Source organism: Octopus bimaculoides, chromosome 28, assembly GCF_046866305.1.
Source record: "Octopus bimaculoides isolate indiv1 chromosome 28, ASM4686630v1, whole genome shotgun sequence".
NCBI lineage: Eukaryota > Metazoa > Mollusca > Cephalopoda > Octopoda > Octopodidae > Octopus > Octopus bimaculoides.
In genome coordinates, this window is record NC_142955.1 from 15,302,907 (window position 1) to 15,315,562 (window position 12,656).

The following is a 12,656-nucleotide window of genomic DNA, read 5'->3' on the forward strand; positions in this document are numbered from 1 at the left end:
TCAAATATGAACAGGATATTTTTACAAAACAGAGAGAGAGAGAGAGGAAAAAAAAAACATGTCTAGTTAATACCTTATTTTCAGAGAATGATTTGAGTCAGATACCACGGATGAGTTAAAATATTTGGGCCAAGTTGGCAATGAATGGACCAATCAAGAAAGAACTAGAAGGACGTTGTGAGTAGCGACATATTAGAACATCGGAAAAGATGACCAACAGTCAGATATGAATACAAACACACACACACATACCAACAGCAATACACAGAAGAGTAAAGGGAGATAAACAAGAGCAGGTGCCGTCAGTATTTTGAAGAAAGATAGGCATGCGCATTGAGCGGACTTCCAACTTCATGTTGACATCCGGTCAAATGTCCTGAGCATTAATTTCTTCCAATCAGCTGATTAATATCTTGAAAATACTTATAATGCATTTTCCAACTACCAGATAGATATATATATAACAACACAATCCCTTACGAAATATTTCCGTAAGTATTAAACAATGAAAAGAGTCAATGTTTTTGATTCTGTAGGTTTTCGGTTTTTCGCGTGTCGATGTCTGATTTGGCTGCTATTTCTAGCAGAGTAATCTATCTCGTACAATCTCCGTTGCCACATCAGTTTGTTGTGTGTTTTAGTTTGAGAAATAGTCTGGCATTCATTCGAACCACTGAAATGCTCAGAAACCGGCATAACTACAAATGTGTACCCCATTGACGGTGGGGAGGAGTTTCGAAAAATCGACATTTTTCCCCTCATACTTTTCAGGAAATGCGTATCTTTTAATCAAAGTTTATACCTTTCAGACGGCTTACATTACAATTTCAAGCTTTTTCCATTTTACTCAGAGACAAAAAATAAATGAACCTACAAACAATATCGGAATTATATTTATGCTTAAGGCGAACAGAAAAATCATGAATATAAAATACTGTTATGTTAATTTTAATAAATACGAATATTCTGTTGTTAAGAGAAATGCTTATTTCTACAGTTTATCTCAATTGAAATGGATCTGTATTTTTTAAGTAGCCTCTATCTTACACTGCAGTTTCTATCTGATTTCAGAACATCAGATGACATTGATGTAACAGAAGAAGCATATTCGATATCTACCTTGATTTTAAAGACTACAAGAAATTATTATACAAAACAGATGTATAACATTGTTTCTACAAATCTGTGACTGAATTCCTGTGAAACATTTCTGAACATCACTGACTGAAGTATCAAGAAGAGTAGCCCCTGTGCTGATGAAACTTGGATAAATTTATGTAATTGTTGCTAGACAAAGGTAACCCTGGACAGAAATACAGCAGTAAGAGTATTTGTAAGGAAAAAAGTGTCAGAATAAAGCAAGAAAAATATATAAACTGGGATTTGAGAGGAAAATAATGGAAAAGAGTGAGAAAAGTATAGAATTGATTTCCTCTGAACCCCTGATGAAAGAAGAAAGGAAATTGTCATATGACTGTGATGTCTGTAAAAAGGTCTTCTCCCTAAAATGTAACCTAATTTCCCACGAGCGTATTCATACAGGAGATAAACCATTTCATTGTGAGATCTGTGGTAGATATTTCTCACAAAGTGGTAGCTTAACTACACACAAACGTATTCATACGGGAGAGAAACCGTATCATTGTGAAATCTGTGGTAAATCTTTCTCTCAAAGTTGTCATTTAACTACACATGTACGTCTTCATAAGGGAGAGAAACCATATCATTGTGATATCTGTGGTAAATCATTCTCTCGAAGCAGTCACTTAGCTACACACAGACATATTCATACAGGAGAAGAACCATATCACTGTGAAATCTGTGGTAAATCTTTCTCTCAAAGTAGTCATTTAACTACACATGTACGTCTTCATAAGGGAGAGAAACCATATCATTGTGATATCTGTGGTAAATCATTCTCTTGGAAGAGTCACTTAACTATACACAGGCGTATTCATACAGGAGAAGAACCATATCACTGTGATGTCTGTGGTAAATCATTCTCTGACAGTAGTTGTTTAACTACACACATACGTATTCATACAGGAGAGAAACCATATCATTGTGGTATTTGTGGTAAATCATTCTCTGAAAATGGTACCTTAAAGAAACACAAGCGTATTCATACTGGAGAGAAACTGTATTCCTGTGAGGTGTGTGGTAAATCATTGTCTCGAAGTTCATCACTAATTACACACAAACGTACTCATACAGGAGAGAAACCATATCAGTGTGATATTTGTGGTAAATCATTCTCTCAAAATAGTCACTTAACTAGTCACAAACGTACCCATACAGGAAAGGAACGGTATCATTGTGATATCTGTGGTAAACCATTGTCTCGGAGTGGTTCATTAGCTACACACAAATGTATTTATACATGATAGAACTCATGTAACTGTGATGTCTGGTCGTGTAGGTATGTATTTTTTTTATATGTATGAAGGCTTAGACTGTCCGTAGGTTGGGGTAGCTACAACAAGACATGCGCCAGGCATTCTATTCATTAATAAACTCTCTTGCCTCTCTAACTTGAACTCCATTAACCACCAAAGCTTTCCTCACTCCAGCCGTCCACACAAGCTGTGGTCTGCCTCTATCACACTTCTTACCATCTGCTCCTCACCCATCCACTCCATGTAGCCAAACCACCTCAACTTTCGTCTAGCCATTCTGGTATGTAGATTTTCTCTCACTCCTGTTCGTCTTCACACTTCCTCATTCCACATCCTGTCCATCTATGTCACACCAACCATAGCCCTTAAACATTTCATCTCAAACGCATCTAGTTGCCTCCTTTAAGCCTCTCTCAGGTGCCATGTCTCTGCACCGTATAACATTGTCGGTACAATCATGCCCTCACACACACCTCTTTTCGCTTTCATACTCAACCTTTTATCTCTAAGCATACCTTTCACAACTCCAAGTATCTCCCTCTATATCCATCCTCCTCAGCCAACCCACCAACTGCAGTCATGTGATCCCAAATACTTAAAAACACTCACCTCCACTAACATCTCATCATTTATACTCACATTCATCCTACCAGCCATTTCATCTCTCGAACATCCCAGCTACATTCAGTTTCCATTTCCTCCTCTCACATTCTCTTCCAAACTCTACCACCAGCCTCCTCAGTTGCTCTTCTGCACCAACCACCAGTGCTGTACCATCAGCAAACAACAACTGACTCATCTGCCATTTCTCTCCATTTTCTCCCACAAATTGGAGATGTATAAATTTCTATATATACAGAGGGATTTTAAGAGTGTCCTGTATTAATTTTCTAATCTGACAACCTCAATTTTGGCCCACCTACGACCAGAGAAAGGTCAAGAGGTCAACTCCTCATTAACCTCCATGTGCTGAGAGGTGAGAACAATAAACAATTAATAAAAATGTGGATTTGCTTTCAAATCCGCTATGCTATACTGTAGCTGCACGCTCCACATTCATACAATCACGTAAACATAAGAATACGAACGTGTGTAGTTTGTATAAAATATGTATTTTATTCAAATATGAACAGGATATTTTTACAAAACAGAGAGAGAGAGAGGAAGAAAAAAAACATGTCTAGTTAATACCTTATTTTCAGAGAATGATTTGAGTCAGATACCACGGATGAGTTAAAATATTTGGGCCAAACTGGCAATGAATGGACCAATCAAGAAAGAACTAGAAGGACGTTGTGAGTAGCGACATATTAGAACATCGGAAAAGATGACCAACAGTCAGATATGAATACAAACACACACACACATACCAACAGCAATACACAGAAGAGTAAAGGGAGATAAACAAGAGCAGGTGCCGTCAGTATTTTGAAGAAAGATAGGCATGCGCATTGAGCGGACTTCCAACTTCATGTTGACATCCGGTCAAATGTCCTGAGCAGGTGCCGTCAGTATTTTAAGAAAAGATAAGCATGCGCATTGAACGTACTTCATGTTGATATCCAGTGGAAATTCCTGTACATTAATTTCTAATTCGTACTTAGGATGCATGTCCCAACTACCAGATACACATATATAAGAACACTATCCTTTTTGAAACATATCCGTAAGTATTAAACAATGAAAATAGTCAATGTCTTTAATTTTGTAGGCTTTTGGCGCGTCAATACTTTGAGTCTCTTCTTTGTTTTATGAACGAGAGATGTCTGATTTGTGCGGGATTTGGCTGCTATTTCTAACGGAGAAAGCTATCTCGTACAATCGCCATCGTTTCAACGTCAGTTTGTTACGTTTTAGTTTGAGAATCAATACACTCCAACCACTGAAATGTTCAGAAACCGGCATAACTACAAACTGATTTTGTTGCTTCATAACTTTGAGAAAAACGTATACTTTTAAACGAAATTTTCAAAATATATCGCTGAGATGCTGTGGATTCAGAACCTGTAGGGATTTATGGGAAAGAATTTTTCCGAGTACATGGGGAGGAGTTTCGGAAAATTCACGAGATCCGACATTTTCCCCCTCAAACTTTCAAACGGCATAGATTACGATCATATACAGAGATTTCTTTGGAAATTGTTTTCCAAGCGGGTGAGGACAAGAGTATCAGATCAAGGAGAACACATAAGTTGGAATTTCTTGCTCATACTAGAAATTCCAACTTACATGGATGTAAGTTCGAATTTCTAGATCATACGAGCTTCATTTCTTTCAGCAGTCACCGCCCATGTTTCTCTGCCATGTAGCATAGCTGTTGGCACACAAGTGTCATACAATCTACCTTTCACCCTGAGTGAGAAGCCCTTTTGTTGCCGGTAGAGTCAGTAGCTTTCTGAACTTTGCCCAGGCTATTCTCATTCTAGCAGCTATGCTCTTAGAGCACCAATTCCAACTGCTAACTTGGTCACCAAGGTAATGGAAGCTATTAGCTAATTCTAGTTTTTCCTCCTGGCATGTGATGGAAGCTGTTCTTTGCACATTTTCACTCTTTATTGCCCCTGAGCATCTGCCACACACAAAATCTATCTTCCCAGTTAGCCTTCTTTTGATATTGCTGCACCTCTGGAGTTTCTGCCTACACCTTTCCTGCAGATCGAGCAGTGCCATCTACCTGAAGGGATTTGTGATTTGTCTGCCTTCCTACTTACTAAGACTTTGGTTTTTGCTAGATTGACTCCAAGACCCTTTGATTCTAGTCCTTGCTTCCACACCTGAAACTTCTCCTATTGTTCTGGTAGTGACTCAGCTTTTGGAGCAAGGTCATCAGCATAGAGGCTCTCTCAGGAGCAGCCTGTCTTGATTCACTCTGCTATTTCCTGGAAGACTATGATGAATAAGAGGTGGCTGAGGACTGATCCATGGTGGACCCCTACTCCTACCCAGTTGTCGTCGTTGTCGTCATTTAACGTCCGCTTTCCATGCTAGCATGGGTTGGACGATTTGACTGAGGACTGGTGAAACCAGATGGCTACACCAGGCTCCAATCTGATTTGGCAGAGTTTCTACAGCGGGATACCCTTCCTAACACCAACCACTCAGAGAGTGTAGGGGGTGCTTTTACGTGCCACCCACACGAAGGCCAGTCAGGATACCGAAATAAATGTATAGACAAAGAATATTTGGCTAAACCTTAGAAATCGTGTGTGTGTGTATATATATATATATATATATACACACACACACACACACACACACACACACACACACACACATATATAAATATATGTATATACACACACATAGACAGTTTACTGCTACTAATAATAATAAAGGGTTCTCTTTTGCATAAAGAGTAAACTGGATCAAGCATGTGAAAAAAACTGATTTCAACAGTAAATGCCAAAGATCTTCTAAAACTGAAAGAAATTTATTTAGTATGATTTGTTGGATGGGCAATGGTAATTTGCATCAAAAGCAGAATACAAAAGGTCAAAAGAGAGGCTAGTCATTTCAGTTATCCTCAATGGTGGCAAAAGTTGGACAATTTCACAGGATCCAATGAACTAGAAGACTATGTTGAGCTCCAGTGTCTGCTTTGGCATGGTTTCCATTGCTGGATATCCTTCCTAATGCCAACCAATTTACAGAGTGTATTGGGTGCTAGTTTTTCTAACACCTACACTAATGAAGCCATCAAGTAACTTGCAAGAGAAAGAAAAAGACCCTTCAACTGAATGGGGCTGTAGTAGAAGGGATGGTTTTATGTTTAGTGTTGAGAGGCTAAAGTATGATAGGGGGACAGGTACAGGTGCCTTGCTATAGAAGAGAAACATGGCTACCTTGCATTGTATGGGAGTAGCTGGAAAGAAGATAAAGATGTTGAGGACAAGGTGTCAAAGCATACTCTGAAGGTACAGGAAGGTGAGTATAAGAGAGAATAGTTGTTGTTGTTGGCACTCCGTCGCTTACGACGTGGAGGGTTCCTGTTGATCCGATCAACGGAACAGCCTGCTCGCGAAATTAACGTGCAAGTGGCTGAGCACTCCACAGACACATGTACCCTTAATGTAGTTCTCGGGGATATTCAGCGTGACACAGTGTGACAAGACTGACCCTTTGAATTACAGGCACAACAGAAACAGGAAGTAAGAGCGAGAGAAAGTTGTAGTGAAAGAGTACAGCAGGGTTCGCCACCACCTCCTGTCGGAGTTTTCGTTCAATAAACACTCACAACGTTCGGTCTGGGAATCGAAACCATGAGTCCGCTGCCCTAACCACTGGGCCATTGCGCCTCCACATAAGAGAGAATAGAGACTGAGGATCAGGAAGGATGGGTGAAAAAGTTCATTGGAGTGTGAGAGCAGAGTGACAGGTGGTTCGAGATGGAATTAGAGGTTAATGTAATGAACGTTTAGTCATTCTATGATGAGTACAGGAAAGGTGACTGCACTAATATTAGCCAATAATACAAAAGAACAAACATCAGTTGCATGGAAAAAGTAATGCGTGTATAGTAATGACTTATTTACACTATATCTTGAACATCCATAGCGAAACAAATTCAGAGATTGTGAATAACTATTCATGAATCTCATTTCATGCATCAATGACCGTTCTGTTTTCTCATAAATGTTATTCTTTTCGTCTTACATAAAATACGTGTACAGTTTTCCTGTCATATTAAATATCTGTACATTTATGTATTGGATGCATTGGTTATATTACATTCCTTGTTTACATGAAATTCTGGGCTGTCACTGTTGTCATTCCAGGTTTCTATCACAGTATACTTTCATGTTTTTAGGGACAATCTACTTTCGCTATTTTATGAGAGTAAACTACATGCTTACCCAGTTCTCTTCCCTCTTTTTCATTTGCAAATGAAACAACTTTCTTTTCAAGCTGTTTCCATTTTAACGAGAGAGAAAAAAATAAATGAATCTATAATCAATTATGATTACGTGTTGAACAGAAAATCATGAATATAAAATACTGTGATGTTAATTTTAATAAATACGAATATTCTGTTGTTAAGAGAAATGCTTATTTCTACAGTTTATCTCAATTGAAATGGATCTGTATTTTTTAAGTAGCCTCTATCTTACACTGCAGTTTCTATCTGATTTCAGAACATCAGATGACATTGATGTAACAGAAGAAGCATATTCGATATCTACCTTGATTTTAAAGACTGCAAGAAATTATTATACAAAACAGATGTATAACATTGTTTCTACAAATCTGTGACAGAATTCCTGTGAAACATTTCTGAACATCACTGACTGAAGTATCAAGAAGAGTAGCCCCTGTGCTGATGAAACTTGGATAAATTTATGTAATTGTTGCTAGACAAAGGTAACCCTGGACAGAAATACAGCAGTAAGAGCATTTGTAAGGAATAAAGTGTCAGAATAAAGCAAGAAAAATATATAAACTGGGATTTGAGAGGAAAATAATGGAAAAGAGTGAGAAAAGTATAGAATTGATTTCCTCTGAACCCCTGATGAAAGAAGAAAGGAAATTGTCATATGACTGTGATGTCTGTAAAAAGGTCTTCTCCCTAAAATGTAACCTAATTTCCCACGAGCGTATTCATACAGGAGATAAACCATTTCATTGTGAGATCTGTGGTAGATATTTCTCACAAAGTGGTAGCTTAATTAGACACAAACGTACACATACAGGAGAGAAACCATATCATTGTGATGTCTGTGGTAAATCTTTCTCTCTTAATTGTGTCTTAACTGCACATAAACGTATTCATACAGGAGAGAAACCATATCAGTGTGATATCTGTGGTAAATCATTCTCTGATAGTAGTACATTACCTAGGCACAAACGTACTCATACAGGAGATAAACCGTATCATTGTGATATTTGTGGTAAATCTTTCTCTGAAAATGTTCACTTAACTAGACACAAGCATATTCATACAGGAGAGAAACCATATCATTGTGATATCTGTGGTAAATCATACTCTCAGAATTGTGCCTTAACTACACACAAACGTATTCATACGGGAGAGAAACCATATCATTGTGATATTTGTGATAAATCATTCTCTCAAAGCTGTGCCTTAACTACACACAAACGTATTCATACGGGAGAGAAACCATATCATTGTGATATCTGTGGTAAATCATTCTCTCATTATTATCCCTTTACAATTCACAAGCGTATTCATACAGGAGAAAGGCCATATCACTGTGACATCTGTGGTAAAACATTCTATCAAAAAACTCACTTAACTACACATAAACGTATTCATACTGGAGAGAAACTGTATCACTGTGAGGTGTGTGGTAAATCATTCTCTAACAGTAGTCACTTAATTGTACATAAACATATTCATACAGGAGAGAGGCTATTTCAATGTGATATCTGTGGTATATCCTTCTCTCTACGTACTCACTTAACTAGACATAAGTATACCCATACAGGAGAGAAACCATGCAACTGTGATATCTGTGGTAAATCATTCTCTCTACGTACTCACTTAACTAGACATAAGTATACCCATACAGGAGAGAAACCATACAACTGTGATATCTGTGGTAAATCATTCTCTGAAAATAGTGACTTAAGGAAACACATACGTACTCATACAGGAGAAAAACCGTATCATTGTGAAAACTGTGGAAAATCATTCTCTGACAGTAGTGCCTTGATTTCGCACAAACGTGTTCATACGAAGGAGAAGCCATATTGCTGTGATGTCTGTGGTAAATCATTCTCTCAAAATAGTAATTTAACTAAACACCGTTGTACTCATGGAAGAAAGTGACTGCATCATTGTGATATCTGGTAAATCATTCTCTAAGAGGGCTTCATTAACTACACACAAATGTATTCATACTGGAAAGACACCGTATCACTGGCAAATTATTTTTGTCAGTAGTGCCATGACATTGTGCAAACATATTCATACAAAGGAGAAGCCATTTCACTGTGAAGTTTGTGGTAAACCATTCTCTCAAAATAGTAACCTAATTACACACAAACGTACACATACAGGAGAGAAGCCACATCATTGTAATGTTTGTGGTAAATCATTCTCTGACAGGAGTAATCTTTCTACACACAAACGTACACATACAAGAGAGGAATGGTATCATTGTGATGTCTGTGGTAAATCATTCTCTGATAGCAGTGCTTTACCTAAACACATACGTATTCATTCAGGAGAGAAGCCATTGTAATGTTTGTGGTAAATCATTCTCTGACAGGAGTAATCTTTCTACACACAAACAGACTCATACAGGAGAGAGACCATATCATTGTGATATCTGTGGTAAATCATTCTCTGTTGGTAGTGACGTAACTAAACACAAACGTATTCATACTGGAGAGAGGCCATATCATTGTGATATCTGTGGTAAATCATTCTCTGATAGCAGTGCTTTACCTAAACACGTACGTATTCATACAGGAGAGAAGCCACATCATTGTAATGTTTGTGGTAAATCATTCTCTGACAGGAGTAATCTTTCTACACGCAAACGTACACATACAGGAGAGGAATGGTATCACTGTGAGGTCTTTGGTAAATCATTCTCTCACAGTAGTTCTTTGACTTTGTACAAACGTTGTTCATTCAAAGACAATCCATATGACTGTGATGTCTGAAAGTAATCACTTAACCAATCATAAACGTATTCATACAGGAGAGAAACTGTATCGTGATGTTTGTGGAACATCGTTCTCAAACTAGTTCATTGACTCCTCAAACACTCATACTGGTGAGAAACCATATCACTGTGATATCTGTGGTAAATCAACCTCTTGGAGTAATGCCTTAATTACACACAAACGTATTCATGCTAGTGAGAAACCATATCACCATGTTATCTGTGGTAAATCATTCTCTCGTAATAGTACCCTGACGGAACAGGACTGTATTCATAAAAGACGGAATGGTTTCTTGGTTTCTATGTCTTTATGGTACTCTTTGTTTATGCCATGGAAATTGTGACTAAAGAATTATGAAAATTAAACATTTTGGATTCATTGTGAAAATGTAGATCAATATACCTAGTTCTAAAATTTTCCCTTTTACAGTTTCAAAATCTGTTGTCAAAATAGAAAAGACCTGTCTCTTTCAATTTTTTTATATTCCAAGGATAAACTTTCCCCCTGTCTACATGTTTACCACAATCTCTCACTCTCTATATAATATACATATCTCTCTCTCTCTCTTCCTTTCTCTATACATGTATGCATAATTACATACATACATCTGTATGTGTGTATATATATATATATATATATATACGTAGACACACACATACAGATGAATGTATGTAATCATGCACATATATGTATAGAGAAAGTAAGAGAGAGAGAGAGAAAGAGATGTATATTATATAGAGAGTACCTGACGATTAGCTATATTTTTGAATAGAATTTATTTTCGATAATTTTAATTGATTTTAATCGATTTAAATTTCCTTTCTATTTGAAAATTAGTTATGAAACACATGTAGTCATTTTATTATCATTATCTTATGATATTTACTATGTATTACATTATACTTATTTATTGTGCTTTTAATTATTAATTTTTCTATATGTGACAATGGATTTTCATCGATGAGTTCATGAACCTTGGTTCTTTTCCCTAAAACTATATATTTATATATATAGATATATGTATATAGACATATATATAGGCGTAGGAGTGGCTGTGTTGTAAGTAGCTTGTTTACCAACCACAAGGTTCTGGGTTCAGTCCCACTGCGTGGCACCTTGGGCAAGTGTCTTCTACTATAGCCTCGGGCCGACCAAAGCCTTGCGAGTGGATTTGGTAGACGGAAACTGAAAGAAGCCTGTTGTATATATGTATATATATATATATATGTGTATGTTTGTGTGTCTCTGTCCCCCACCATCGCTTGACAACCGATGCTGGTGTGTTTACGTCCCCGTAACTTAGCGGTTCGGCTAAATAGACCGATAGAATAAGTACTAGGCTTCCAAAGAATAAGTCCTGGGGTCGGTCAGCTCGACTAAAAGGTGGTGCTTCAGCATGGCCACAGTCAAAAGACTGAAACAAGTAAAAGAGTATAGATATATATATATACACACACACATCCTCAAACATTAAATTTTGTACTACTTGATTCTCTAGCTGCCAAATTTCTAAGGATACGTTAAATATTTTTCTTGCATATCAAATTCTTATAACTCCTGCCTCATGTAATGGTGAATAAATAAAACAAAAATCTTTTGGAATCTCCTGTTTTCTTGTGTAAATATGTATGTATATCATCATCATTGTTTAACGCCCGTTTTCCACGCTAGCATGGGTTAGACGATTCGACTGAGGTCTTGGAATCCAGGAGGCTGCACCAGACTCCAATCTGATCTGGCGGTGTTTCTACAGCTGGATGCCCTTCTTAACGCCAACCACTCCATGAGTGTAGTGGGTGCTTTTTACATGCCCCCGGCACAGGGGCCAGGGGAGGCTGGCAACGGCCACAATTGGTTGGTGCTTTTTACGTGCCACCGGCACGGAAGCCAGTTAAGGCGGCGATGGCATTGGCCATGTTGGGACTGCTTTTTACGTGCCACCGGCACGGGTATCATAACTACAATTTCCATTTGATTTTCAGTTTGATCTCGATGTACTTGACTCAATAGGTCTCCTCAAGTACAGCAGGTTGCCCTACTATATCCAAGGCACTTTTGAATCGGGTGGGGCTGGTTAGGTGAAACTGGTATAGGATACAGCCGTGAACTCACTTCATTTGCTGGGTCTTTACAGTCACAGCATATCTCCAGAGGTATTGGTCTTTCAGCATTGTCTCTGTGAGTTCCAACGTCCGAAGCTCATGTGTCACCACCCCATCCCATGTCTTCCTGTGTCCACCTCTACCCCAGATTCCTTCCACTGTTTGAGAGTGGCACTTCTTCACACATCTCTCCTCGTCCATCTGTAGTACATGACCATACCTGCGCTAACGTCTCTCTTGCACACCACATCCGATGCTTCTTATGTCTAACATTTCTCTCAGGGCACTTACACTCTATTGTGTGTACACACTGACATTACACTTGCTGCGGATCATGCTAGCTTCGTTTCTTTCGAGTCTACACTTGTCCTCTGTAGTCATGGCCCATGTTTCACTGAGTGAGAGACCCTTTGTCGCCAGTAGGGGTATATATGTATTCATATATATACATATATATACACCTGTACATATATGTATGTGTATTTATTGCAAACATTTGATCACTATAATCAAATCATCTGTGTGG

The 12,656-nt window shown here is 38.0% G+C and overlaps 3 protein-coding genes and 1 pseudogene across 4 annotated transcripts in view; 3 read left to right on the forward strand and 1 right to left on the reverse strand.

Annotated features, from left to right (window-relative positions):
* LOC106872078 (uncharacterized) overlaps positions 1–12,656 on the reverse strand; it is a 30,024-nt gene that overhangs the window by 12,770 nt on the left and 4,598 nt on the right. The gene's annotated exons all lie outside the window — the stretch shown is intronic.
* Positions 1,398–2,482, forward strand: LOC149130624 (uncharacterized; annotated as a pseudogene).
* Positions 2,296–11,630, forward strand: LOC106872079 (uncharacterized). 2 transcript variants are annotated; one of them, XM_089344468.1, is made up of 2 exons: positions 2,296–2,419; positions 7,529–11,630. In XM_089344468.1, the coding sequence occupies exon 2, from the start codon at positions 7,855–7,857 to the stop codon at positions 9,181–9,183; it is 1,329 nt and encodes a 442-aa protein (XP_089200594.1). In that variant the 5' UTR covers positions 2,296–2,419; positions 7,529–7,854; the 3' UTR covers positions 9,184–11,630. The 2 variants fall into 2 exon arrangements, with proteins under 2 accessions (XP_089200594.1, XP_089200593.1); XM_089344467.1 differs by having other exon boundaries at positions 2,374–4,062.
* On the forward strand, positions 9,435–11,630 carry LOC128251073 (uncharacterized). Its single transcript, XM_052977413.2, has one exon. The coding sequence runs from the start codon at positions 9,435–9,437 to the stop codon at positions 10,023–10,025; it is 591 nt and encodes a 196-aa protein (XP_052833373.2). The 3' UTR covers positions 10,026–11,630.

Bases quoted from the DNA above. Each gene is read 5' to 3' on its own strand.
- LOC106872079 (XM_089344468.1), top strand. From the start codon at position 7,855: ATGGAAAAGAGTGAGAAAAGTATAGAATTGATTTCCTCTGAACCCCTG.
- LOC128251073 (XM_052977413.2), top strand. From the start codon at position 9,435: ATGTTTGTGGTAAATCATTCTCTGACAGGAGTAATCTTTCTACACACA.